The following is a 25,180-nucleotide window of genomic DNA, read 5'->3' on the forward strand; positions in this document are numbered from 1 at the left end:
CGCTAGATGACGTCACGCCAGAATTTGTGACCTCATGGTGACGTCAAATTGTGACATCACACGGGGTGAGTGAGTGAATGAAACAAATTTATTCGGTCGTGGTGATGATTTTTTCGCACCACTCGTCCCCGACGCCGCAGGGCGTGAGATGCCGCCTACAGCGCCCGACGCTAACGGTCAAATTTCGTGTTTAGTAAGGTATATAACGCTTTCGCCTTAATAAAATCGCACAGGGGAAAAACACAGTTCAGCACATGAATAGTCCTCATATTCATTGGTGTGGCGCTCTTTATTCGGCTTGTGCGATCAGCTCACAACCACTACGACGCGCTAGGAACTAATGTGTGGAAAGGCATATGAAGATCATCTACCTTGCGGAAACAGCCCCTACGCCAAGTCCAAGACTTAGTCCTTGTTTGACCACGTCATTTGATCACTTCGCCTCCGTCTTCATCTCAGTCTCTATGTTGCCTGAATAAAAAGAGCAGCTTGAGCGACCTACCTGTGGATCCCAATTGAAGACTCTCGAGAAGCCTTGTAGACCTTGCTGCTTCATTCGCTGAAACTTATCTGCAAAAAACATGAGTTTGCTGGTCTTCATTCACATGACACGGTAATTACAGTGGCTAGTGATTGCTGCACAACGCTATTGTTGCTCATGAACGTTCCGCGCGTCCTTTCTGCTTGAACAGCGCACTGCAAGTTTCGAGTGGCTTGCCGTTCTTCGCGTAACATTACAATTTGATGCTGTAGCATTCATTCCTTCGCGCTTGGGGCGAAAGAATGCACAACAAACGCTCAACTACGTCTGTCAAGACACGTTTCACTTTCGTGTTATACCGAATCTTATGACAGAGGGATCAGCCATGTTTTTTTGACAACTCCATCACTTACCATGCCCCTTCATCACCCCATTTCCCTGTCTAGTAAGCGCTCGTAAAAACACGGACTTAACAATGGCGTAGCGTTTCGCAACCAGCTGCCTTTTAGCCGGAACCACAGGATTTGCTCGGTAGCTTCAGATATCTTGCGAGTGCTGGCCTTCACTCTGTTCTCAAGCGCTGGCTTTCCTGCCAACAGGAACGAGCGGTAGGTCATCGGAAGCATATCATCCTCATTAGAAACGTTTTAAGATGTATCGGTGAACGATAATGGCGCACTACTACTCATTACGCTAAACAACTATTTTGTTATTGTACAGAAGCATTAGAACACTGTAATGGGCCGTCCTCTTGAGCGCCTTCTAGTGGGTCGCCCTCTTCGCCTCTTCTCGGAGAGCACGCCCCTCGTGCTCTTGCTCGTGAGCCTGCGAATCTGTGCTCTGTCGTTACTGTCGTCGCTGCGCATCGTCGCCGTCGATCCCGCCGTCAATAAACGCCTTTACAAAGTGGTGGAGAGTGCTGTACCGTCCCCACAACTTCGGTCTCCATCTGATGCCCCTGGAGCTTCGATCCCGTACCGTGCCATCTACCATCCCGCAAGACGCCGCTCAGCAAACGCCGCCTCCTGCCCCGACCGCTTGTCCCGGTGTCCCCCGTATCCGCGACCCTCCTATCTTCACCGGCGCGGATGGCACCGACGTGGAGGACTGGCTCACGATTTACGAACGAGTGAGTGTCCCCAATAAATGGGACGAAGCCGGCAAGCTGAGCAACTTGGTTTTCTACCTCGCGGGTGTGGCCGGCATGTGGTACAACAACCATGCATCCGATTTCCCGACGTGGTCCGCTTTCAAGACCGCCATCGTCGACGTGTTTGGCCGCCCTGCCGTTCGTAAGCTGCAGGCCGAACAGCGTTTGCGAGAACGAGCTCAGCAGGCCGGCGAAACCTTTACCAGCTACATTGAAGACGTCCTCGATTTGTGTAAGAAAGCCGACGCCACCATGTCGGAATCTGACAAGATGAGGCACATTATGAAAGGCATCGACGACGATGCCTTCACGATGCTGCTCGCCAAAAACCCCAGCACAGTGGCCGACGTCATCACGCTCTGCCAGAGCTACGAGGAGCTGCGCCGGCAGCGGTCGATGACCCGTCGCTCTCCATCCCGCGACGCCGAGCTCGCTGGCTTGTCGACCATATCCGACCACTCCGCCTTGCTCGCAGAGGTGAAGTCCTTCGTGCGCGAGGAAATCGCGCGCCAGTTCTCTCTGCTGGACTTTGCTCAACCTCAGTACGTTCACCAGCCGTCAACCACTCTTCTCCCTCCCCTCCGTCGAGCGATTGAGCAGGAAATCGCGGAGGTCATGCCTGAGTACCACCAGCACCATCCGGCTCCTGCACCACTGAGTTACGCCCAAGTTGTCGCAAGGACGTCCCCTGTAATACCTACGGCAGCCCCACACACTTACGCCGAAGGCGCCGCTAGACATCAGTCCTTCGAAGCGGCTGTGCCGGCTACCTATGCCGACGTAATGCAGAGGCCACGACCGCAGCCCACGATGCAGTCGTATCAGTCGCTACCCCGTCAATCACGTCCTGCGCCATGGGCGGGCCTTGCTCCAGCAAACCGATGGCGCACACCTGACAACCGCCCCATATGCTTCGCATGCGGTTACGCCGGCCACGTGGCGCGTTATTGCAATCGCGTCCAGCCGCCTCAAGTCGTGTCGCCCGCCACCAGCCAGTCAAACCGCACATTTTACGCCCCACCTACGCCTATGTCACCGACGTCACGCCAAGCTCCATCTACTCGGCGCTCTCCGTCTCCCCGACGTCGCTCACTGTCGCCGATGCGCCCACGTCCGGTCGCACGCGACCAGGAAAACTAGTCGTCGCAGTCCACGAGGCAAGGGCTGCGACGCTATCGAACTGCGAAAGCCCTCAGCGAAGCCCATCGAACGTGATAGACGTTTTTGTGGACGGTGTTCGCGCATCTGCCCTTATCGAAACTGGAGCCGCCGTATCCGTTATGGACGCTAAACTAAGCCGCCTGCTACGAAAAGTGACGACGCCACTTTCCGGTCTTTCCCTCCGTACAGCCAGCGCCCAATGTATTCACCCGACGGCGGTATGCACAGCCCGTGTCATCATTCAGGACGCTCTGTACGCCGTCGAATTCATCATAATTTCCTCATGCTCTCACGACGTCATCCTGGGATGGGATTTTTTCTCCCGCCACGACGCCGTCATTCATTGCGCGCCAGCCGAAATAGAGCTTTCACCATTCTCAGATTTGACGCCGGCAGACAGTTCATCGGCTGCGACCAAGGTATTCGTCAAAGACGACATCGCAGTTCCTGCAAATTCGTCAACGGCTGTGTCAGTCTATTGCACCGGTTTCTGCGACGCCGTTGCGCTCCTTTCTCCATGTGACCGCGTTTTCACTAGGAGAGGCTTGCTGGTGCCTTTTGTGACCGTGGAAATCACTCAGGGCGACACGGATATTTTTGTGACCAACCCATCCCCGTTCATTGTTACGTTGGTGCGAGGGGAATGTCTCGGCAGAGCGGAACCCCTCGAAGACGCACAAGTTATAGACGCACCGGGTGACACGCACTGCGCCAGCTCCCGTACGCTCAGTGCTGTTTCCACGTCCGATTCGTCACCTGCTGATGTGTTTAGGTCCTCCATTGCTGACAACCTCACATCGGTCCAGCGTTCCCAACTTCTGTGCCTGCTGGAAGAATTTCGTTCTTCTTTCGATGTCGGGCAAACTTCCCTCGGCCGCACTTCCGCTGTTACGCATCGCATCGACACTGGCGCCCAACCACCACTGCGGCAACGTCCATATCGCGTGTCTCCAGCAGAACGCCGGGTCATTAATGAACAAGTCGACGATATGCTTCGACGCGACGTTATTCGGCCCTCGGACAGCCCATGGGCGTCTCCCGTTGTTCTCGTTGCGAAGAAGGACGGTTCCGTGCGGTTCTGTGTGGACTACCGACGGCTCAACAAGATCACTCGCAAGGATGTTTACCCGCTGCCGCGAATCGACGACGCGATTGACAGTCTGCAAGGAGCCGAATTCTTTTCATCTCTTGATTTGCGCTCGGGGTACTGGCAAGTACCCATGGCTGATGACGCTCGACCGAAGACAGCCTTTGTCACACTCGACGGCTTGTACGAGTTTAACGTCATGCCGTTTGGTCTGTGTAATGCGCCCGCGACCTTCGAGCGCATGATGGACACCGTTCTGCGCAACTTGAAATGGCACACGTGCTTGTGTTACCTGGACGACGTCGTCGTTTTCGCTCCGGACTTCTCCACGCATCTCCAACGTCTGCGGCATGTTTTGACGCGTTTGCGCAACGCAGGCCTCCAACTGAATCTGAAGAAGTGCCGATTTGCAGCACGGCAGCTGACAATCCTCGGCTACGTCGTGTCCAAGGACGGAATCCTTCCCGATCCTGCCAAGCTTCGGGCCGTGGCCGAATTTCCCAAACCTACGTCCGTCAAAGAACTGCGCAGTTTCGTAGGACTGTGTTCGTATTTTCGACGCTTTATACGAAACTTCGCCACCATCATATCGCCGCTGACGAAGCTCCTTGGAAGTAACGGACCCCTCAATTCATGGACGTCCGAGTGTGACGACGCGTTCGCAAAGCTCCGTCGTTTGTTGACGTCTCCTCCCATACTACGCCACTACGATCCTGCGGCCCCAACGGAGGTACACACGGACGCCAGCGGTGTAGGCCTCGGCGCTGTCCTTGCGCAGCGCAAACCAGGGTTCCCCGAATATGTCGTGGCATACGCAAGCCGTACGCTTACCAGAGCCGAGACCAATTACACAGTCACGGAAAAAGAGTGCCTGGCGATCATCTGGGCCCTTACAAAGTTTCGACCTTATTTGTATGGTCGCCCATTTGATGTCGTCACCGACCATCATGCACTATGCTGGCTGTCGTCATTGAAGGATCCCTCAGGCCGTCTCGCCCGCTGGGCACTTCGCCTGCAAGACTACGACATCCGCGTGCTGTACCGCAACGGACGCCAGCATTCTGACGCCGACGCCCTCTCGCGCTCTCCCTTGCCTGACGACAATGCCCCCTGCTCAGTATCTCCCATAGCTGTTGCTTCAATCGACGTTCACACCATCGCTACCGAACAGCGCAAGGATAAATGGATCGCCTCGCTGATCGACTTGCTGACGGATCCGTCGGCAACACCATCCACTCGCGCGTTGCGTCGTCAAGCCCACCATTTCGCCATTCGTGACGACCTACTGCACCGACGCAATTATAACGCCGACGGCCGCCAGTGGCTACTAGTGATACCCCGCAGTCTGCGTTCTGAAATATGCGAGGCCTTCCACTCTGACCGGCAATGCGCGCACTCTGGGGTATCCAAAACTTACCACCGCATTCGACAACGATACTTCTGGCGAGGTATGTACCGCTACGTGCAGAAGTTCGTTCGCTCCTGCCTCGATTGCCAACGCCGAAAACCTGCAACGCACGTGTCGCCAGCAGGTCTACAACCATTACCTTGCCCTAACCGTCCGTCTGGGCGCGTGGGCATCGATTTGTATGGACCACTTCCTCTGACTTCGGCTGGTAACCGCTGGGCCATCGTCGCTGTTGACCATCTAACGCGATACGCCGAAACCGCCGCCCTCCCAGCGGCTACAGCGCGCGATGTGGCCTCCTTCCTGCTCCACCGATTCATGCTGCGTCACGGTCCGCCCCAGGAGCTGCTCAGTGATCGAGGCCGTGTCTTCTTGTCGGAAGTCGTTGAAGCCATTCTCAAAGAGTGCAACGTCGTTCACTACAAAACTACTGCTTACCACCCGCAGACGAATGGCCTCACTGAACGCTTTAACCGCACGCTCGGCGACATGCTCTCGATGTACGTCGCAGCCGACCACACAAATTGGGATGCCATTCTGCCCTACAATACCGCCTCTCAGAGCACTACTGGTTTCTCGCCATTTTTCTTATTGTACGGCAGGCACCCGTCGCACACAATCGACACTATCCTTCCCTACAGGCCAGATCGATCTGAATGTGCGCCTATTTCGGACACAGCCAGGCTTGCTGAAGAATGTCGCGAGCTTGCGAAGACCTTTACAACGCACGAACAAGAGCGGCAGAAGAGCATTCGCGGTGGCACCACCACTTCTGAGTCCACGTTCCTCCCTGGAGCGCTCGTGTGGCTCTCGGTCCCGACCGCTGCAGCTGGCCTCTCTTCCAAACTACTGCCCAAATACGAAGGCCCCTACCGTGTCGTCGAACGCACGTCCCCGGTCAACTACCTGATTGAACCCATTGAGCCATCTTCGGACATGCGCCGTCGAGGGCGCGACATTGTGAACGTGGAGCGCCTCAAGCCCTACCATGACCCGCTCATAGTGACCAGCTGTTAGGTCGCCGGGCGGCTCCCTTTGCGTACCCGGGGTAATTGTACAGAAGCATTAGAACACTGTAATGGGCCGTCCTCTTGAGCGGCTTCTAGTGGGTCGCCCTCTTCGCCTCTTCTCGGAGAGCACGCCCCTCGTGCTCTTGCTCGTGAGCCTGCGAATCTGTGCTCTGTCGTTACTGTCGTCGCTGCGCATCGTCGCCGTCGATCCCGCCGTCAATAAACGCCTTTACGGTTATCACTACTAAAGAAGGCTAAAAACTGAGGTGTTTAGCCTCGCTCTACAAGTGAGGAGTTAAAGTTCTGAAATGGCAGCATACATCACGTACTGAAACCCAAGCCACAGCGCAACATTACCGCAAAAACTATCCTACCTGCTGCAGCGAGGCCTGCTACTCGCCAACACTTGCCCCCTTCAACTTCCGGCTGTATTCTCACGCTGCATTCCTCGAGATCGTTCTACATAAGCTGAGTGACAGCAAAAACTCCTTTTGGCTTCGAAGAAACACTGCGATTCGACGCCACAATCCAGAAACGTGACTATAGCGTTGACGAAAGTGTCATAGCGGTACTTGGAAGATGCTTTAGAGCAAAACGAAACCGAGAGTACCAACACCTTCCGCGTGCTCTGACGTTTTGATTACGTGTTAGACCGACCATGCGCGATGCTTCCTCCTTTCTTTTTCCTTCCTGCGTGGGAATCACGAAGTTTGTGTTGGCCGGCCTTCATCGGGGGCTAGAAAGTGGAGCATCTCTAAACAAAACCGCCATAATCGGATCTCAATCGGAAGTTCAATCACGTGTGAGGCATACCCAAACGTTTCAAAAACAAACAACTAGACAGAGTCGAAAGCCGAAGAACTTAACTTATGCTGAGCACGACGTCTTGAAACAAATCTCAAACAGAAAGGAGATTGTTATAACACCTGCGGACAAGGCCTGCATTATAGTAATCTTACCCATAAAAAATACAGAAACGAAGCTGCCAGGTAACTCAGCAACAATACCCCCGACCGCAAATTAACCTCCCATCCGACTCAAGAATGTAGTAATTGTATACAACATAGGATAACGGATTCTCTGGCCAGGGAATTCATCACACCCTACGAGTACCGGTTCTTTATGCCTAAAAGCAAGCAAGCAGGTCGCTTCTACCTTCTTCCGAAGATTCATAAGGTTTCTATAGATGAACTACTTATCGCGCAAATCCCAAGCAGACCTATAATATCCAACAGCAGTACACTTACTGAGCCGCTAAAAATTTCCAAAGGAGCATTTATCTGCTTCTTTCACTAATGTACGCTGAAGGGATTGAAGTCGTCTCAAAGTCACTCATAGAAAGCAAGCAAACACATCATGCTGAAGTGCACCTCTCATTACTGAAATTAGTCCTCACACTTAAATATTTTGAATTTGATTCATCCTACTAACGGCAAATTTTCTGCGAAGTGTTCTGCGCCCCATTGTTGTGGATACTGCGACTCTGTTGTGGCAATTACGACTATGACTGTATGAGTTATTTTCCTCTACGACTTTCTGGACCGGCTGGATGCATGTAAGGAAGGAAATACTAACGCTTGCAGACTCAGTGACGCGGCCCACGGTGCTCTTCACCAGAAAATCCAAGCACTTGTGGAGACTGGCAGGTACTGTCTTGATGAGCACGACATGTTTTTTTCCCTCTGCTCGGAAAATTACAGACCTACCTTCATGAAGATTACTTTGGGAGGTAGAGGCGCCTAGCTGGGTTCCGTTACGGCGTATCTACCAAGCAGCTGTGCAAAAGCAAAAACAATAAGGCTTCGCCTGTAACGCACACTACCCCAGGTTGGCACGTCCGCTGCAAACCCCACCGGCGACGGCCAAAACAGGGGGAGTTTCAAGAAGGAGAAAGTGTACTGCGAGCACGCTGGAACGTTGTTTTGACTACCCAGGCAATATTAGCGCTAAAGGCCGTTTTACCGGTGCTAGGGTATGTGACAGGGTAGGCAGTGCATGCGGCCCTCAAGATAAACATTACAACTGCGAAGACGCAGTAGTTCGCAACAGGATAACAAATATTTGACCCGCACCTCCGCTCTACACCCTCGTAAAGGAAGTAGATAGAGAAGGTCTTGTTTACCCTGCAATGTAGGCTGTCAAAGCAGCTGCACACAACCATGTTGTTGTGGAACAACTTGCAACGAAGCCAGAATATTAAATGCCCACGTGCAGCGCCATAGAGTCGCGGAGTTGACTCTGGACTTGCTGCAGGTGAAGCGTCCACAGACTCTGCTTACTGTAAAAACTGACACGATAGTGAACTACTGCAATATCATGTGCTGTAGTGCAGGCCGAATATTTCGCCAAAAAAATTGTCTGACGCCTCAATGACGAGAGACGAGACAGAATAAAAGTTCATAAAAAGGAAACTTGCCACGCTAAATGAGTGGACTAGTGTTTGCAATACAAAAGGAAGAAAATCAAAATGACGCGTGCACGCTTATTTATGCTTTGAATAATCCTTTGTTTTTACTATAAGAATGTTTATCAGTAAAATAACAGGAGTTCCTCTCGAAAAATTTTCTATCACTAGCGAGATCACGCGAGTCAATCGTCAGCCCACTGACGACACGTCACTCGAGGAGCTTCCCGGCCTTGAAGTTGCTTTAGCTGGCTTGTTCGCCCTCACCTGAACACCACGCGAGCAGATGTACGCATGGCAAAGGGTCGACTAAGAACAGCTTTGCTCCGAAATTTTACGTCACAGACAGAATTGTAGATGTTGCAGAAATTTTGAAGTGCCAGGAAAATTGCATTAGTTTCTTTCTGGTTGTCCTGTTGATGAAGAAATGTTATGTATGCCAATGAGGTCATGTTAAAGTACGTATGTATGCGCATTTAACGTTCGTTTTGGGTGGGGCTTTTTTTGATGACTCACTTTACATACCCGTTGAAGTTATAATGCTTGCTTTCTAGTACTAACGTCGTGGCTGCAGTACTGCGCATGTATTTGCGTGCCATGACAGTTGCTTGTTTCGATTGCGCTGCCATGCGTGATCATGATGAACAACAGCACGTCTTAAGCACGGAAGGAGTGCATGACGGCAGGAGATGGACAACGGAATAAACCTATCGTAATGCTTACCTTTCCGTTCTGCGCGAGCTATATGAAACTGCAATGCTCTTTGACAAAGTGACGTGTGCTAGTTGGTTGAAGGGCGCCATTAGCAGCGCCAAGATGACATTCGCTCAGGGAAATTGTACTGAGATAAGGTACTTCAAGGAAGGTTGTCTTTATTTCGAAATGACCCACGTATCTCTCCTTCTTTAAACGTCTATAGTTGGTCTCGCTCTGATACGCTTTTAAATTTGCTGGTTATGTTTTGCAGGCTAGTAGTACAATCGCCATCTCACACCATGTAGAACTAATAAGTAGTATAACTGAAGTGCTCCTCAGCCGATCGTCTTCCATATTGCTTTGTGAATTGGGAACTTCGTGTTGTTGTCGCATTTTCCTTCCCAGTCGTCCATATCAATAGCGTATGTCATGACACCGCCAAGGCCAACTGAATCCGCCCACAGACACTGCAAGAGAGTGAGAGAAAATTCACAGGAGTAACGATGAGAATTAAAACGTGGCTTTGTGACTGCAATAATGTGCAGATGTAAACAATGATAAATGCGCTTTCTATGTATTCATGCACAGACTGCCCTTTAATGTACCAAACATGTACATTTGCTTTCACAAAATTTTAGGCGAATTGAGTTGGTGAAACTATTCAGTATTGAGTGAGTATTCTGCCGCCAATGTACATAGCTGACACCACGTGGTGGTCGATTACGCTCTTTGTGCCTCAATATTGCTGCAAATATAGGCTTTGCAGCAATTTAAGCACTTGTACCAGGCGCATGCGTCAAGCCGAGTCTTCCAACAGGCAACATTTGCAAGAAAAAAAATCAGCTGCTTATTCGGCTAAAACACATTGGCGGGTTACACGGTTATAATCAGTAAAATAGTGAGCGAGCACAACTTCACAAAGACGCAGAAAGAAGACATAATAATAAGCTTAGAATAACAGAGAGCTGAGCTAGTTGGTAAGTATTCATTGTAAAAAGACAGGGCGTGCAAACACGGACACAAGAAGGAAGTCAGGACACCACAAACGCCGACTAACAACTGAAGAGACGCACAACGGCTGAAAAGAAAGAAGGCACGAAAACTTATCTGCGCATGCCCATCCAAAGGCGAACCTATCAATCCGGTACGCGTGGCGGTCTACGTGGAAGATAACTGTTAAGGTATTTGATTTCATCTTTATGCAAGTTAATCGACGGTTGGCTCACGCATGCGCTACCACTATTCTCGATATGCCATGCTTCAATCATCAGGCGCGTTTCTTCATTTCCATGCCGGTACAACACTGCGCATTCATCAAATTTTGGCGTGCACTTACAATCTCGACAATGTAAGGATAGATTAGAAGGTGAGCCTCCTGTTAGCGATCTCTTATGTTCTAATAATCTCTGGTTGATGCATCGGCTCGTCTGTCCTACGTAGAAGCGGCCGCAGCTGAAAGGGATCTTATACACCACACTCGTACGGCAATCAATGAATTTGTTGGTGTGTTTCACGAAACAAATATCGGTCCGCTTCTTGTCTTTTACTCCCTCATTCTTCCTCTGCACAGCGGCACAAATCTTACCTAGCTTATTGGCAGCCGTGAAAACAACATTAACGCCGTATCTAGTTCCTACTTTCTTTAGCCTGTGAGATACGCGATGAATGTACGGTATACCTACGACACGTTGCTTCCTATCGCTTTCTGCAACCATGCTCGGACTTAACACAATAGACTTCTTTAAACGTTCAGCGGCCGTGGCCACTGCATCACGAGGATACCCTACATCTAAAAGACGTGTAACCTGTGCGTTAAAGCTATCACTCATTTTGTGCTCACACGACTTGGTGAGGGCTGACTTAAGGCAAGACATGGCGATGCCGTTTTTTACAACCTTCGAGTGCTTCGACGAAAAATTTAACAGCGGTTTCGAAGATCTAGGAGAATACTGCCAGCACACGTGGTTCTTCTGGAACGTTAAGGAAATGTCTAGAAATTTTATTCCATTATTCTGAGGCACCTCTTTAGTGAAGCTCAGCCCTCCTCCATTTAATTCAAATTTTTCGCTCACGGAAGTTACCACCTTTTCAAAGTCCTCACCACTACAAAAAATCAAGTAATCGTCCACATAACGAAAAACCTTAATAACCGAATTACCTAAGACGCCTTCCAAAAGATTGTCAATCTTGCTAACGTATAAATCACTAAGAACCGGAGCAACTTTAGACCCAGTACATATTCCTGATTTCTGCACATAAACGCCTTCCTTCCAACCTACCAGCGTCGACTTTAAATACATGGAAAGGATTTCTAGAAATGCCCCGGTAGAAACACCACATTTTTCGGTGAAAACCGTCTGGTGCTCTTGTTCGTTAATACATTCATTAACACATTTTAACAAGTCCTCATGCGGCAAAGAATAATACAGGTCTTCAATATCCATGCTAAAGGCCTTACAACAGCCGGGGTTCTCCTCTGAGAGGAATTGAACTAGCGCCTGAGAATTACGCATACGAAAAGGGTCTGAAAAACTCAAAGAGGTTAAGCAGTTCTGCAAATAACTAGATACAGCGACTTGCCAGGTGCCTTGCTCTGAAACGATTGCTCGAAACGGAATCTCGTTCTTATGTGTTTTGGCTGAAAAAAACAATTCTAAAGTGAGTGATTTAGCCTTCTTGACATTACAAGCTATTCTCTCAAGATTATGTCTTAACAAAAGGTCGACAGCACGTTGCCTAACTACCGATGGCTTAAGTTTTACCGTCCTAAAATTCTTTTCTATGGCTGTTAATGCTTTTTCTGAGAACACACTGTCCGGCATAATTACAAAATACCCTTCCTTATCTGAAATTACTGGCCTGAGTTTCTTCTAGACACATTAATTAACCAAAGGCCGGATAGGATCAGAACATTTGAGATGCATATTAGAACCCTTGATGCTAGCAACGCAGTCTGACATGCAGTGGGAACGCTCTTCCTCAGGAACAAGTCTAGTGATTGTACGCGGCAAACTTAAAACGTCTATTGGTTTCAGGTTCGGCTTAAAACAGTATTTAGGACCTAAGGCTAGGGTTTTGCAGTGATTATCATCTAAGGCAGCTCCTCCAAGGATTAGCAAGTTATTTTGCGGTGAAACAGTAGAAATAACCTTCCTCTTACATGGTTGAAGTTCTGGAAGTTTTACCCTCCATATGAATTCCGCATGCTGGTTAGCTACCCTCATCCAGTCGGCGTACATCTGCTTCTGGCGGCGATCGTCACGCGAAGTCGAGCAACGGACCTTTTCGGAGTTCGGCGATCGTTTCGCGAAGTCGAGCAACGGAGTTTTCGTGCCTTCTTTCTTTTCAGCCGTTGTGCGTCTCTTCAGTTGTTAGTCGGCGTTTGTGGTGTCCTGACTTCCTTCTTGCGTCCGTGTTTGCACGCCCTGTCTTTTTACAATGAATACTTACCAACTAGCTCAGCTCTCTGTTATTCTAAGCTACATTTCTAGTACTCTGAGCCCTTTTCCGTGTTCCCCTACTTATCTGAACAATCCTGCCTCTTTGGCTTCTTTAATTGCTATTTGCTTGGTCCGTGCTAGAACTTTTTCATGGTTTTCTAGGAATAGAGTTTGCCCAGTTGAAGTTCAACTTTTGTGCGGCTTTCTGCAACCATCTACCGGACATGCCAGGCGGATATGTGCCATATTGACCGCGGAATCATGGCGTCAAGGGAGATTTTACCAGGAATACCTCAAGGTCCGTTGCTCGACTTCGCGTGACGATCGCCGCCAGAAGCAGATGTACGCCGACTGGATGAGGGTAGCTAACCAGCATGCGGAATTCATATGGAGGGTTAAACTTCGAGAACTTCAACCATGTAAGAGGAAGGTTATTTCTATTGTTTCACCGCAAAATAACTTGCTAATCCTTGGAGGAGCTGCCTTAGATGATAGTCACTGCAAAACCCTAGCCTTAGGTCCTAAATACTGTTTTAAGCCGAACCTGAAACCAATTGACGTTTTAAGTTTGCCGCGTACAATCACTAGACTTGTTCCTGAGGAAGAGCGTTCCCACTGCATGTCAGACTGCGTTGCTAGCATCAAGGGTTCTAATATGCATCTCAAATGTTCTGATCCTATCCGGCCTTTGGTTAATTACTGTGTCGAGAAGAAACTCAGGCCAGTAATTTCAGATAAGGAAGGGTATTTTGTAATTATGCCGGACAGTGTGTTCTCAGAAAAAGCATTAACAGCCATAGAAAAGAATTTTAGGACGGTAAAACTTAAGCCATCGATAGTTAGGCAACGTGCTGTCGACCTTTTGTTAAGACGTAATCTTGAGAGAATAGCTTGTAATGTCAAGAAGGCTAAATCACTCACTTTAGAATTGTTTTTTTCAGCCAAAACACATAGGAACGAGATTCCGTTTCGAGCAATCGTTTCAGAGCAAGGCACCTGGCAAGTCGCTGTATCTAGTTATTTGCAGAACTGCTTAACCTCTTTGAGTTTTTCAGACCCTTTTCGTATGCGTAATTCTCAGGCGCTAGTTCAATTCCTCTCAGAGGAGAACCCAGGCTGTTGTAAGGCCTTTAGCATGGATATTGAAGACCTGTATTATTCTTTGCCGCATGAGGACTTGTTAAAATGTGTTAATGAATGTATTAACGAACAAGAACACCAGACGGTTTTCACCGAAAAATGTGGTGTTTCTACCGGGGCATTTCTAGAAATCCTTTCCATGTATTTAAAGTCGACGCTGGTAGGTTGGAAGGAAGGCGTTTATGTGCAGAAATCAGGGATATGTATTGGGTCTAAAGTTGCTCCGGTTCTTAGTGATTTATACCTTAGCAAGATTGACAATCTTTTGGAAGGCGTCTTAGGTAATTCGGTTATTAAGGTTTTTCGTTATGTGGACGATTACTTGATTTTTTGTAGTGGTGAGGACTTTGAAAAGGTGGTAACTTCCGTGAGCGAAAAATTTGAAATAAATGGAGGAGGGCTGAGCTTCACTAAAGAGGTGCCTCAGAATAATGGAATACAATTTCTAGACATTTCCTTAACGTTCCAGAAGAACCACGTGTGCTGGCAGTATTCTCCTAGATCTTCGAAACCGCTGTTAAATTTTTCGTCGAAGCACTCGAAGGTTGTAAAAAACGGCATCGCCATGTCTTGCCTTAAGTCAGCCCTCACCAAGTCGTGTGAGCACAAAATGAGTGATAGCTTTAACGCACAGGTTACACGTCTTTTAGATGTAGGGTATCCTCGTGATGCAGTGGCCACGGTCGCTGAACGTTTAAAGAAGTCTATTGTGTTAAGTCCGAGCATGGTTGCAGAAAGCGATAGGAAGAAACGTGTCGTAGGTATACCGTACATTCATCGCGTATCTCACAGGCTAAAGAAAGTAGGAACTAGATACGGCGTTAATGTTGTTTTCACGGCTGCCAATAAGCTAGGTAAGATTTGTGCCGCTGTGCAGAGGAAGAATGAGGGAGTAAAAGACAAGAAGCGGACCGATATTTGTTTCGTGAAACACACCAACAAATTCATTGATTGCCGTACGAGTGTGGTGTATAAGATCCCTTTCAGCTGCGGCCGCTTCTACGTAGGACAGACGGGCCGATGCATCAACCAGAGATTATTAGAACATAAGAGATCGCTAACAGGAGGCTCACCTTCTAATCTATCCTTACATTGTCGAGATTGTAAGTGCACGCCAAAATTTGATGAATGCGCAGTGTTGTACCGGCATAGAAATGAAGAAACGCGCCTGATGATTGAAGCATGGCATATCGAGAATAGTGGTAGCGCATGCGTGAGCCAACCGTCGATTAACTTGCATAAAGATGAAATCAAATACCTTAACAGTTATCTTCCACGTAGACCGCCACGCGTACCGGATTGATAGGTTCGCCTTTGGATGGGCATGCGCAGATAAGTTTTCGTGCCTTCTTTCTTTTCAGCCGTTGTGCGTCTCTTCAGTTGTTAGTCGGCGTTTGTGGTGTCCTGACTTCCTTCTTGTGTCCGTGTTTGCACACCCTGTCTTTTTACAATGAAGACATAATAATAACATCTGGAATTTAACGTCCATGACATGATTATGAGGGACGCCGTAGTGGAGGGCTCCGGAAATTTCTACCACCTGAGGTTCTTTAACGCGCACCTAAATCTAAGTACACGGGCCTCAAACGTCGCCTCCATCGAAAATGCAGCCGCTCCAGCCGGGATTCCATCCCGCGACCTTCGGGTCAGCAAACAGAAGGGAGACGCAGCCCTAATTTCAACTGAAGATTTCAGTTTCAGTCTACTATTGATGTTTATTAGATTAGAAAAAAGATTCGCCTAAGCAAATTAGCGGTGTCCCTGCCTCACAAAGGCCAATGCCTTGCATTGGCGCGGTGAGTTTCGCTCTGCTTGTTTTGATCGCACCTTGGACAAGTGTTCAGTTCCGGGATATACGCCACTGACTGTTTGTTTATATTTTTTTTTGGGGGGGGGGGAGGGGTACGGTGGTATGTATTTCTCAAATCGTGTGAAATTAAAATGTTTCGTTGAACTTTGTGGGGTCCGGCCATCTTGCTGCGACGAAAATGATGCTACACTGGTTCTAACTCCAAAATAAACGTTTATTAACATTAACTTAGCATACGGAAAAGATGCTGCACGATGCAACTGATCGCGGGCGCAAGTACTGGCCTCTAGCCTTCGCCCCGGCGGGGCACAACCTTCCCACGCGCACAGCGGTCCGTCGCCGACTCTCCGGGCAGTGCCACGGCTGCCGCTTTTGCAGTCTGCGAGTGGCCGACGCGCATCCTCACTGCGCAGCACGTGGCGCTAGGATAGCGGCCTGGCGATGGGCGCAGCTCCCACACATTTGCCCCCTGTGAAGTGTTCGTCGCAGGCGTCCAAGGGCATTGCGCTTTGGGTGGGACTCGGTGGCCGTGTCCGTCGACGGCAGTGTCGACGATACCTGTGCGTCAAAGTCTGGTCATCGGACCCAATGAGCCGGCAGTTGCTTTGCCGTGTGTCCTTGTTTGCTTCGTACAAGTGCATCATAGGCAGCCGGAGAACTATTCTGTCTACATTGCGAATGGTGATGGCTGTCGTTGCTGAACTGCCGCGACGGTGGTTGCCGTCCTCCACCGTCGCGGGAGTGCCTTCTGGCCCGCTCACGCTAGCGGCACGGCAGCTCGCCGTTTGCCGTTCTCAGGCTGCCGTGCGCAAACGGTTTCGTTCGGGCACGTCAGCCAGTTTTTGTCGTTCGGAGAATAGGTCTGAGCCATTTTCGCGCGGTTCTCCGGCTGCCCTAGAGCGACGTGGCCAATCACCGACACAGGAGCGGTTGTCATGACTACGGCGTACCGCGTCGTCTGATTTCGGCTTTCCGCGTCGTCTGCGTCTGCCGCGGGACGCTTCCAGCTGCTTGCTTTGTGCTCCGCGTTTTTCACGCTACAAGTGCGGATGTCGTCCGTGTCGTTGCCAGGCATAGTTCCAACAGTAAATAAAGCGTTTTAGTTTGTCCGCCAATAAAGAAAGTGAAATCGTAAAACCAAATAAAGTGTCCACATGCTGGCGCCAGGTCAAGTGGCGCCAGCTAAGGAGGACTACGAACAACTAACAAACGCGTAATCTATGTCCTCCGAGATTTCGGAAGCGCCCATCTCGCCTTGCTAAGCCTACATCATCGATTATAGACTACGTCTCTCAAAAACGGCGCCGAATCGGGAGTAATACATTTCCGTCGAAGCTTAAAGACATGATCTAAGGCGAATGGAAGCATCAGTTCAGAGCTGACAAGCTACAGAGCGCACAGCGGCCCTTTCATAAATTCGAGGTGGACGACAACCACATTTGGCAGTGCGGCCATGTTTTTTGGAGGCGCGATTGCCTTGCCGCCGAAGTTTCCCGTGCACGTTGGACAGCTTTCGCGCGCGCGGCGACGGCCGACGTTCTACAGCACCGCGCCGTTGCAGCAGGCTCACCGCTGACAGACGGCGGCACTGCTCCGCCCCATCTAGCCCAGCCAAGAGAGAGCACCGTGCGAGAGAGTACGTGTGAGAGATATAAGGTGCGTTTGTACAGTGTCGTGCATCTGCCTTGGTAGCTTAGTTAGTAGAGCACCGACCGCTTATCTTTGCGTACCAAGAGATCGTAGGCTCGATTCGCGATGGGGAAGATTTTCTTACAGTTCTTTCTTATCTGTTTTTTATCAACGTCGTACCCGTGACGGAAATACGTCACTAGTGCTGTGGTGGACCCCGGCATAAAACACTTTCGTGTTAAAAAACACAACACGACACCTTGATTGTTCAACGACTTGCGTGCTTCTTGGACGACGGGACCCTTTGCCCCCTAACAGCGACAGCAGCACCATTGTTTCAACATAATAGCCTAAAGCTACGTCTCGTTGCGTGACATGCGAAGCTTTGTCAAGTTTGTGTGAAACTTTACAGACGTGGGCACGTTGTTCTTAAAGCTCTTTCACTGTCACCTTGGTACTAATCCGACGAGCAGGACGTGCGCGTGTTCACTTCAATAGCGGTCATAGCTCGTCAAGTAGCGGTCACAGCGAAAGGCCACAAATTGCGGTTTGTGGCCTAAACCTGCCGTTACGCGTTCCCTGTGGAAGCAGCGCGCTCCTTATGCCGGTTGGCAAGGTATTTCAAAAGGTCAGTTTCTTTTTGAACAGACCTCGCTTATTCGCCTGGCCCCCGTTCATTCGTTGCGCATCATCCACTGGCAGCCGTTTCTGGAAACATAACTGACGTCGTTGCCGTCATTGCGGCTTTAACACCAAAAGACAACACTAGCATTGAATGGCTTGCTACGAATGGAAATCAGAATGCACCAACCTTCAGAACGACACTCTCCACGTTCTCGTACGAGATCCAGACGTCCCCTAGATAGGCGTACGGCGCATAGGCCGTCTTGTCCATAACGGTGACGCTCCCTTCCTTCAATATTTGGCAGACCTGGCAAATTGACAAAGACAAAGTGTTAACGAAGATTATTATTGGTTAAGATTGCCATCACGGATGAATCGTTGGCAAATCTACCATATTGTAATAATAAAAATACGACTATAATTTAGGCTTGACTCTACCCAACTTTCAGTTTGCTGCAACCAAAGTTTTGAAGCATTTTTGAAGCCTTTTTTGTTATTTGGCTGCGAACTTTCGTTAAATAAGTAAATGTGTGGTAGCCTCTCATCGTTTCAATACGCTTCGCGTCGCAATAATACTTTAGATAAAGTAAAGCGCGTCATTCGCCATAAGATAAAAAGCACGTGTGCCCTTCTGGTTGCGCGCACCAAGTATTTATATTTACGTGGGGCGTGAAGGAAATGACGGTGTGGACACATGTGCGGCCTCTGCTGCAGTAGCATGCAAGAGAATCTCGCGTATGTGCAATTGACACTTCTGTTTCGGTCAAAAATAAACATCAGTTCATAAAGCTTCTCTCTAAAGTCATCAGAGCAGCTGCCCCCCCGAGAAACCCCGCAGGCTATGGACGAAAAAGTCGAGTCCTGGTGCGTCTACGCGAAAGAAAGAGTGGTCACGTATGGTGAAATTCTCATGCAATACCGCAGGGCAAGATTGAAGTACCCACCTCCGACGAGCCGCTAAATAAGCAACAGTCAACAACATGGCGATTATTACATACACGAACATTCCCTACACCCAGGCCACCCACTCACATATACCCGGACGTTTACATACCACAGTGAAAAGCTTGCGGGGTGGCTCGCGCCAACCTCGAGCACATTATCTGGGCATGTCCCGCAGCGACGCGCTCCATCAAGCACAGCAAGAACCCTAAACTTAAGATAACCAGGCCCGAGCAGTGGGAGGCTATCCTGCTCGGCGCGTGCCCGGATGACCAACTCAGGGCAGCCCGGCTGGCCGAAGATGCCGCCTAGACCCAAGGTCTGGGCGCCACCTGAGGACGGGGGCTTCGATAGGGCTAGTCTCCTGGCCCCCGCCTTCCTTGATCCCAGCAAGGACAAAAATAAAGTTATGCCTCTCTCTCTCTAACGTGAGATGTGTGCGAACTTCAAACACAGATCTTAAATCCTAGCCGCGTGAATACTCCTTGTCTTAACTCCACTGTAAATTAGATGGACGCAGCGTTCAAAAGTTTCGATTGCACACGGGATTATTTTTTTCTTAACTTTCAAAGTGTCCCACAGTGATGGGAGCTGCATCTGTGTCAGCTCCATCCGGCGGCTGGCTCATTCTGACCCAGCCGCCCGAACAGAGCTTCACACTGACGCACGTGGCTACAGCATTAGTGCTTTCCTCGCTCAGATACAGAATGGCACAAATCGTGTAACAGCCTACGCTAGCCGCATTCTGTCACAGTCGGTTGGTTGGTTGGTTGGTTGGTTGGTGAAACTTTATTAGTAGTCCTGAGAGACGGGACTAGCGCGGAGTGGGCTCTTCTCACGTTGGGACGGGCAGGCTAAGCCTGATCGCCGCATAGTGAGCTCTCTAGACAGCCCAAAGCTGATCCCCGTTGTTGGGGCTTCTGATCGCGGAGCACAACTTGGCTTGGTTGGCTTGATCGCTGCCCAGTAACCAACGGCATCGCCAGAGCATGTGCGCTAAGTTAGCTACCTCCCCGCAACGGGGGCACTAGCTTCGACTGTAAAATCCGGATAAATTTTGTGAAATAAAGCGAAATTTGGGTACGAACCTGTCTCTAAGAGTCTGGGTGTCGTTGTCTAGGCTCTTTGTAATTTTCTGTGAAAAGGGGATAGACCCTTCTGCCTAGGTAAAAGTGCTGTGAAATCTCATGGTATGTGGTGGTCTCAGCTCTGTTCTTCGACGTCGTGAGCTGGGGAGAACCTCCGTGGGCGCGGAACGTGAGACCTGCGCCTTGGAGTGTTCCACCGCGTTGAGGTTGGTGGGGTCTCTTTCGAAAAGGCCCAGGTGAGCAGGACACCACGTTAAGATGTGATTACAAAAAAATTACACCATCACACTCTAAAGGGAACCATGAGGGGATGCAAAGCTGCATTGGGGGTGCACACCAAGTTTCCGTATACGTTCACGCGGCGTTTCTGTTAGTGTGTGCGGTTTGTATTTAGTACTTGTGCTATCATTACGTAGCGAGCCCTGCGCTGCTGCTGCTCCGCGACGCTCTCAATCTCGGTAGAGGTTGGAGTGCTGCTGCAACTGGGGCCGGCGTTGACGTTACAGCTCCTCTGAGCAGGACCGAAGCGAGAATGACGCCGACGTTGACGTTACAACTTATCTGAACGGGAGCGAAGCGAGAATGACGGAAGCCGACCGAGCGCACGCGCTTATATGCAGTGGGGGAGGGAGAGGAGAGAGTGGGTTTACAGGCTGCAGCGCGAGGGGAGGAGGAGAGAAGGCGACCGAACGCCTGCGTAAAGAAGAGTGGGAGAGAGAGTAGGCGCATGCGCAGTGGAGCGCGGCCGCCACCGGACCAAGCTCTCTCATAAGATGCTTCGCATCTAATATCTTTGTCACCGAGGATACGGCGTGCTTCCTTGGAGACGGCGCCAAAGGCCCGGATGGCTGACCGGGAGTCGCTAAATAGGTCCGAACGTTTTCGAAGAGAGCGATGGCGATGGCCACCTTCTCGGCAGCGCTCGAGGAGGAACATTCGACTCATGCGGCGTTGATGACAAAACCAGCTTTGTCGACCGACACTACCGCGTATCTGTTGCTTCCCGTACCGGGCCTCTTCGACAAAGCAGCTCCCCCTAGGGATCTCTGCGACCCTGCGGAAGATGACCACCACCGTGGCCCGTCTTCTTGCCACGTTTCGCAGCGGGTGCATATTGCGCGGAACGGGGAAAGGATTATCTGTTCGCGTTGACTTCTTGAAAGGCCCCGGTAACTGTGGTCCACGGTGGTGATTGGGATGCCCATGTCCGTCAGAAGTCGCCTCCTAGTCCTTGTCCCCCATAGTCTGATGACCTGTGCCCTCTCCTATGCTTCCGCAATTTTCTATGGAGGGGTGGCTCCGTTTGCGTGTAGTTCGGGAGCCCAAGAGCACTCTTGATGCCCCTCCGGATCATCGTGTTTTGTTTATCCCGCTCAGCCCTCTGCCAGACATGCAAGCCGCAACGTGCGTGAAATTACACAGTAGAAACGCGTGGATGAGCCTGACGAGGTCGCCTTCTCCAAGACGACTGCGCCTATTGCCAAAAATGCAATTTCTGCAGCATGACACTGTATTTTGTTCAGCTGGTGTGCCCCGTTTTTATTCTTTATGCACGTTCACTTAATTAGACAAGTCTTACATTCAGCTAAATATTCACTTGCTTTCAGCACTATATGTGCGTCCGGGTATTGTAGTCCCACCTCTCGCCGCATAATAATAACTTGTGAAGAACAATGCTTGTCTTGATTTAGCCATTTATCAGAGCTCTTCTCCCCTCCTGAAAGCGCAAGGTGCTGCTGGTACACCTGCTTCGGCTTTTCTTTCTTCTTTATTTTTAATGCTTAGGTTTTTCGCAACGTACTGCAGTTTGCAAACAGCAGTGCCACGACAAACAGTGGAGTGCTGACCATGCACTCCAGAAGGTGGCTGAAGCAAGCATGCCATAAGAGATGCTTATTCAAACAGAAAAAATAAGCATATGTAGCCAGCGTAAAGGTAATGTACAAAGTTCCATTTAATGAAGAAGAAACTTGTTTTGACCTCTTCATGTCGAAGCAAAACAATTAGTACTAGATAAATCACATGGGAATGCAGAGAAACAACATGATGTATGCCAGCAACCAACTTAAGTTTATTCATGCCAAAGTGTTATTTTCAACTGGTTCATTGAGGTGAAGAGCCCCATGGTTTCCACGAATGTTCATAACTGGTAGTCGTTGCACATCCTGTTACTGTGTTCTTGCACTCATTATTATGTGCTACTTACTCTTGTGACCTTCCACCAAGGTGAAATTACTTCACATAAACAGCAGCGAGAAGGCTTTTGCTAGCCAGTTCAATTAGGATATCATTACCATAGTTTTTGATGATGTGTGAAATGTTGCCACTGCTAAAATTTACATTATATGTTCATGGTACAGCTGAATGTTTAATTTAGCACTGTCCATGTGTTTGTCACCATAGACAGTGCATTTTGCCTGGGAACATGCTTAGTTTTGCAAACATAGATGTTGCCTTTGAGCAAAACGTGGTACTGGGAAGTGGAATTGTGCCAAAAATATTAAGGTTTATGACTTCTTACAGCACGCATTCATGCACAGGGGTGTTATCTTTTTCATAAATGCAATGAATGGTGCCTGAAGGATATAGCAGCCCACTTTAAAATTTATAACTTCATGACTGCATTATCTGGGGGACATTACTATATACTGTTGGTTTCTGCAAAGCTTCAACCTATCTCCTGCAATTGTTCAAAGCCAATACTGAATTTGCTCTGTACATCTGACTGCACATTTTCATCACTTGTGCTAAAAAACAGGCTTGAGTGATTTGTGGAATTCTTGTCAATGAATTTTATTACCTCGGACCACCTATTCTGCTTCCCACAATTATTGGCCACTTGTGTGTACGTGCTATGCATGAGAGAAATGAAAACAGGGAATGCAGCTGGCAGCATCAAGGAATACAATGTCCATAGACCTGTATGATGTGTGAAATGTTGCCACTGCTAAAATTTACATTATGTGTTCATGGTACAGCTGAATGCTTAATTTAGCACTGTCCAGCTGCTCACGCAGTTGGAGCAGACGTAGATCATGCTTACTGTGGTATGGCACAGCCGCCAAGTTCGTGCACGTGCGTTCTGCATACGAGGAAAGCTCACCTGAAGCAACATTTTGCTGTGATGGTAGCTAAGTGAGAACAAATGGGTTTGTCTTGTCTGTCCATCTGTCAATACCATTACACAGGCTTGTTAAGTGTATTCAAGCAACTTTAGCAATGAACTTGCAGCTACAGAGCCAGCAGAGGCAGCCAATTTCAACATAACAGTTTACTCTGCATATCCCACTTTCTATAAAGGCATTGTTTTGTGATACCTCAAGTCAAATCTTGCTTAATTTCGCACTTCTTGGTGTCTCGCATTACAGGAATTATGGTAATTTTTATATCTCGTGAAATTATGCCATTGTTTTTAACACGAAAATGTTTTATGCCGGGGTCCACCAAGACTTCAGTGACGTATTTCCGTCACAGAAATGACGTCGAAAAAATTTACACGATCAGATGGCAAGGAAAAAAGGCATCGAACCCACGACCGCTCGGTTCGCAACAACAGATGGCGAGCACGCTATCCACTGCGCCACGGTCACAGACTGCTGTACAAACGCGCCTTTTATATCTACGACTCTCCCGGTCGGCGGGGTGGTGTTGCCCTCTGGGAGCGGTAAAGTAATTGTCATTACTGTGGCCTCCGCGATTAACACCTGCAACGCGTTACACGTCCGTCCCATTCGGCGGATTTTCAATAGAAGTTCAATTTTAACGCGATAGCATTAAAGAGCTCGTATCGCAAAAATTCCGCCGTCGGCGTCGGTGTTGGCGTCGGCGCCGTTGGGTGTGAGCGAAAAATCATCATCTTGTCCGTGACCGAGAAATCGAAAAAGCTGCAAATAAAATAAATAATAAAAATGTTGGTTCGAGTGCGAATCGAACCCAGGCCGTCTGCGTGGCAAGCAGGTGTTCTACCAAACAGCAACGCCTCTGCTTGGAGCTGCACTGAAAATACCTTTCATGCTTCCCAAAAATACGCGTCCTGTATACATGTGTCACAGTAGGAGATGTAATATCGCAGTAATATTGCGTGGTACAAGCGTACATTCCCATCGGGCGTCACACCATGTCAGTATACTAACGACTTGGTGGTTTAAAGACAGCCACCCATTACAAAAGGCACACACATTACTACGCGTATTCCTTAAAGGCCACGTATTGGGTGCATTGCAACTTCGAAAAAGTTTCTGGTTTAAAGCATGCTACCCCATTACATAAATCACACACCTCAGTGCGCGCATTCTGTTAAACACTCGTAGTGTTCGAAGTGCGCACGAGCGGCAGGATATCGCCATCGCGTTCAACTCTTGAAGGCGAAGCTTAAGCGCCCCCAATTTTTGTCAATGCCTTAACACACCGCGAGGTGGCGATCTTAGCCCAAGGTTCGTAAAAGCGTCGAATCCAAACCAAAAATTGGTCTGCGACGCGCGCCTGCCTCACGTGGCTGTTACACCGCGTTCCCCGCGCACGCGCTCGCCCCGAGTCAGTGAGTCTGTCAATAAACTTTATTAAGGTCCAAAGGAACTACAAACTCGTAGTTGCGGGCCGCGCCCACGTTGGGACCGGAAGACCATGGTCCTCCGCCCGTTCGCGGGCCCTTTGGACAGCTCTTAGTTGTTCCTGGGGATCGCCGCTTCTGAGGGATTCCTCCCAGTTCTCTTGTTTATTAAAAGGCGCATTTCGTAACGCAGAACATTGCCAGAGCATGTGTGCTAGCGAGCAATACTCTGCATTGCACTCAGGGCAGTGTAGGTCGATGTCCGGAGCAAAGTGGCTAATTCAGGACCAAGCGCGAGGTCTCGCCCCGAGAAAAATCACGGCAGGCGGGGGGGGGGGGGGGGGGCACGACGCGCTTTGCGTTTCCCTCTAGTCCGGCCGTGGTGTTCAATCACATTTTAACATGCCGCGGGCTGGCGACCAAGTTCTGCGTCCAATTGCAACGCTCTTCTGGCTATCACACCTGGTTCTCTGACTATGCTTTCACCGTTAACTACAACAGCTACCACAAGGTTTTGTGTAATCATTTAACATGGACTTTAGTCGTCGGGATGGAGATGTA

At 49.4% G+C, this 25,180-nt stretch overlaps 1 protein-coding gene across 1 annotated transcript in view; it reads right to left on the reverse strand.

The window, feature by feature from the left end:
• Positions 1 to 9,661: 9,661 nt before the first annotated feature.
• Positions 9,662 to 25,180, reverse strand: part of LOC119386459 (chitinase-like protein 4) — a 553,828-nt gene continuing 538,309 nt past the window's right edge. The window contains exons 9-10 of the mRNA XM_037653744.2: positions 18,228 to 18,347; positions 9,662 to 9,864 (exon numbers count right to left, since the gene is read on the reverse strand). Coding sequence (XP_037509672.2) covers positions 9,733 to 9,864; positions 18,228 to 18,347 — 252 coding nt within the window. The 3' untranslated portion in view covers positions 9,662 to 9,732. The remainder of the gene's footprint in view (positions 9,865 to 18,227; positions 18,348 to 25,180) is intronic.

Source organism: Rhipicephalus sanguineus, chromosome 3 (genome assembly GCF_013339695.2).
Source record: "Rhipicephalus sanguineus isolate Rsan-2018 chromosome 3, BIME_Rsan_1.4, whole genome shotgun sequence".
In the NCBI taxonomy this organism is placed as follows: domain Eukaryota; kingdom Metazoa; phylum Arthropoda; class Arachnida; order Ixodida; family Ixodidae; genus Rhipicephalus; species Rhipicephalus sanguineus.